Source organism: Arachis duranensis, chromosome 4 (assembly GCF_000817695.3).
Source record: "Arachis duranensis cultivar V14167 chromosome 4, aradu.V14167.gnm2.J7QH, whole genome shotgun sequence".
In the NCBI taxonomy this organism is placed as follows: Eukaryota; Viridiplantae; Streptophyta; class Magnoliopsida; order Fabales; family Fabaceae; genus Arachis; species Arachis duranensis.
The window spans coordinates 106,984,117-106,987,473 of record NC_029775.3 but is presented as its reverse complement, the minus strand read 5'-3'; the positions used below and the strand labels follow the sequence as shown (position 1 = coordinate 106,987,473).

Below are 3,357 nucleotides of genomic sequence, written 5' to 3'. Positions count from 1 at the left end.
TAATTTTCTAAAATATCTTACTATAATTAATGAAGAATGATTGAACCGAATTATTTAGCTCATAATAATTGGTTTAGAATATAGAATTAGTTTAGAATGTAAAATTCATATATTATTCATTTTTCTTTTCATATAATGTTCCATTCTTCTCAAAATTCAAAAGAATAGTGACCAGTAGATAAATCTAACCAATCATGTTTTCCGCTTTTTTGTTTATTAAAAAATCTAAAATTATAATAATCCAAAAAATGAAACACAATCCATTCATCATAATTCCAATCGATTCATTAATTTCAATTTCACAAACTAATTAGAAAGATCTGGTTATGAAACTCGCTCTCTCCTTGCTGGGAGGTTATTGTGGATCCAAAGCTTCATTGCGACAGAGTTCTCGCTGGAGGAGGGAGGGTACCGAAGAAGACAGTGCCAAAGCCGCCATGGCCAAGTAGAGAGGAGAAGGAGTTGGTGGCACGACGAAAGAGTGAGTAGGAGAGGCGGTGGGAAGGTTTGGAGTCGTTGCCGGCAGTGGAGATAGTGAAAGGGGCAGTGCGCTTGCGACAGTGGAGGAAGAGGAAGAAAAGAACGACGAAGAGAAGGGAGGCATCTGCTCAATTGTACATGCGACAACATCTCCCTCCTAATCTCCTCCCTACCACACCTAATCCTCCTCGTCGGGGCATCTATTCCATGGTTGCTATCGAGGCCTTGTTGCAGACCTAAAGTACCGTCGTCTGCCGACGCAGTCGCCGGCATTGGGGATGCCGTCATCGGTGGTGAAGGACTGTGCTGGTGAGGAGGGGTCATGCGCGTTGGTGGCGAGTATTTTGGCCAAGAAGCCATCCTGCCCCAGCAGCATTACATGTCGTGCCAGTCTCGTTGTTGTCCCTCTCCCACTTTGGCCTGATGCCCCAACTCCAGTGTTCATCAATCTCCGCTTGCATCTCTGCTATTTGTGCAAAATAATACAAAAAAATACCTTACCCAAAAAAAATTCCATCAGTTTTAAATTAATTTAAACATCTAATTTTCTAATTTTTTGATGTAATACCACAAAATATTTTAAATCTAATAACAATAACCATCATAAAACTAATATTTGTAAAGTTACTTCACTAACACAAAAGCTGCATAAAGTATTAACTAGCCAATCACATAAAACTAGATTCAAAAAGATCTTTAGGGTTAGATTAACAAGCATACATAATCCAATAGCTCTTCATTAAAAATTCTTACCAGTAAGCTAAATAACTTTTTGGCGTTTCAATGCCACAAACATCAATCGCTCACCGAATCCGTGCCTTGCTTTTTAAGTGGAAGTGGAACAATCAAGTTTCTAAAGTGTGTGATCTCATTCCTGAAATAGCTAGTCAACTATTTAGTTTTTGAGATAATTAGGTTATTTAGATAAGTTTCTGAATTAATTTTCATTTAAGTTTTGACTATCTCAAGTTTAGAAAGGACTTAATTTATTTTCATTACCTAAAAAAAATTTCCATTAACACACTTGAGCAAACATTAGATAGCACATTAACGAAATTATTAAATTATATTTTGGTTTGTTAATCATCAAAATACATTAGGATATTGTGGTGCTAATAATTTTTCCACTTTTGATGATGATAAAACAAATATAACTAAAAATTTTCATTAATTCTCAGATATACAAAGGATTATAAGATGCACAAGATAAATCATAATATACAAGGATTTGAATCTTCTAAATTTTGAATTTTACTTTAGAGGATAAAGTATGATCTATCACCATTTATTTCATAGGTGAGACCAAGAAAAAACATGAGAAAGAAAACATTCAATGATGAGAGATCTCACTTTATCTTCTAAAGTGAAAATCTAAAATTTAGAGGATCCAAATTCGATATACAAAGCACAAGGACACAGACAAACAGATTACATTCTAGATGTGTCTATACCATGGTTTTGAAAAACCAGATCTGACCGTCTAGTCGGACCAATCTAACTGTGAATCAGTAGGATTAACGGTTTGGTTCATCCATAGTTTTTGATTGCGGATGGCGGCTCATGGCGGTGAGCCAAAAATCCGCCATAAAGTTATAGCGGATGGCGTTGCGAAAAATGGCGGATTACCTAAAAAATACACATATATGTACAAAAAAACATGCAGAAAAATTGCAAATATAATAAACTATAAAATCTATCTATATAAGCAACTTTCTAGTCATAAAACATCTAATTAATATAGCAAATATAGTAGCAAATTTAGCAAATAAACATAACATCAAGTTCAAATCATAAGTTCATAACTCAAAAGTCATAAGCAAGCCATAAAATAGAAGACACAAAACATAAAAACTATAGACCATCTAGATTCTAGCTCTCATCAAATTCATCCAAATTAGCACGATTATTATCATGTCTCTCTGCCCCCTCATCATCCTCTGATTCGGTATCATTAAATTGAATCTCCTCTTCTTGTTCTTCTTCATTTTCAGAATCCTCTTCATCTTCAAATTTTGGTTCTTCCTCTTCCACAATTACTGCCTTTCCTTTTCCTTTTTTTGAAGCTTTAGACCCACTTGGTCCACCCTTTGCACCACCTCTTGCAGTTGCAGGTTCTTTTCTTTTCCTATTTTGTTGTCTTCTAGTATTTGTTGTAGGCTCATGTCCTCCCATTGCTTCAAAAACAATGTTCCAACTCAAAGTGTTGTCATCTTGATGAACCAAATCAGCATCATCATCCACACTATCATCTCGAAAGGTGGCTGTCCCAATTTCTCCCACTAACCACTCATTACACTCATCAATATCATTGAGTGCAATAGGGTCAACTTCATCTTTAAGGTTGTACCTCTCGATGAGTTGTTGGTTATACTTTATGAAGACCAAACTCTCCATCCTTTCATGATCAAGCCTATTTCTCTTCTTAGTATGAATGTGCTCAAATATACTCCAATTGCGCTCACATCCAGAAGCACTACAAGTCAAGCTCAAGATCTTGATAGCAAGGTCTCGCATGTTTGGAGCTTCATGCCCATATGTCCGCCACCAAAATGCTATAAAATTAAAATAAATTTGTCTAAGCCTTTAACTGAACTAAATTTATAAAGCTTTGTAAAATTTATAACAATCTTACCGGGTGAAATCTTTTTCCTTTGAGATTTTGCAAAATCTGATCCAAAAAGTCCATAGCCGGCCTTGTATAGTGCTTGCTCCTCCAATATCTTTTGTTGCACAGCTTGACTTGGCACCAATCTAGTGATGCACTCAAACCACCCCTTTGTAACTTCTAAATATAGCTCAATCCGAGGGTTGTCATAAAACAACTCGGGATTTAGAAAATGGCCGGCTGCATGCAACAGACGATGAAGTTGGCAATTC

General features: G+C 36.0%; 1 protein-coding gene across 1 annotated transcript in view; it reads right to left on the bottom strand.

The window, feature by feature from the left end:
* Positions 1–2,349: 2,349 nt before the first annotated feature.
* The window catches only part of LOC107485578 (uncharacterized), a 1,679-nt gene continuing 671 nt past the window's right edge, over positions 2,350–3,357 (bottom strand). The window contains exons 2-3 of the mRNA XM_016106120.1: positions 3,113–3,325; positions 2,350–3,032 (exon numbers count right to left, since the gene is read on the bottom strand). Of these exons, the coding sequence (XP_015961606.1) occupies positions 2,350–3,032; positions 3,113–3,325 (896 nt within the window). The remainder of the gene's footprint in view (positions 3,033–3,112; positions 3,326–3,357) is intronic.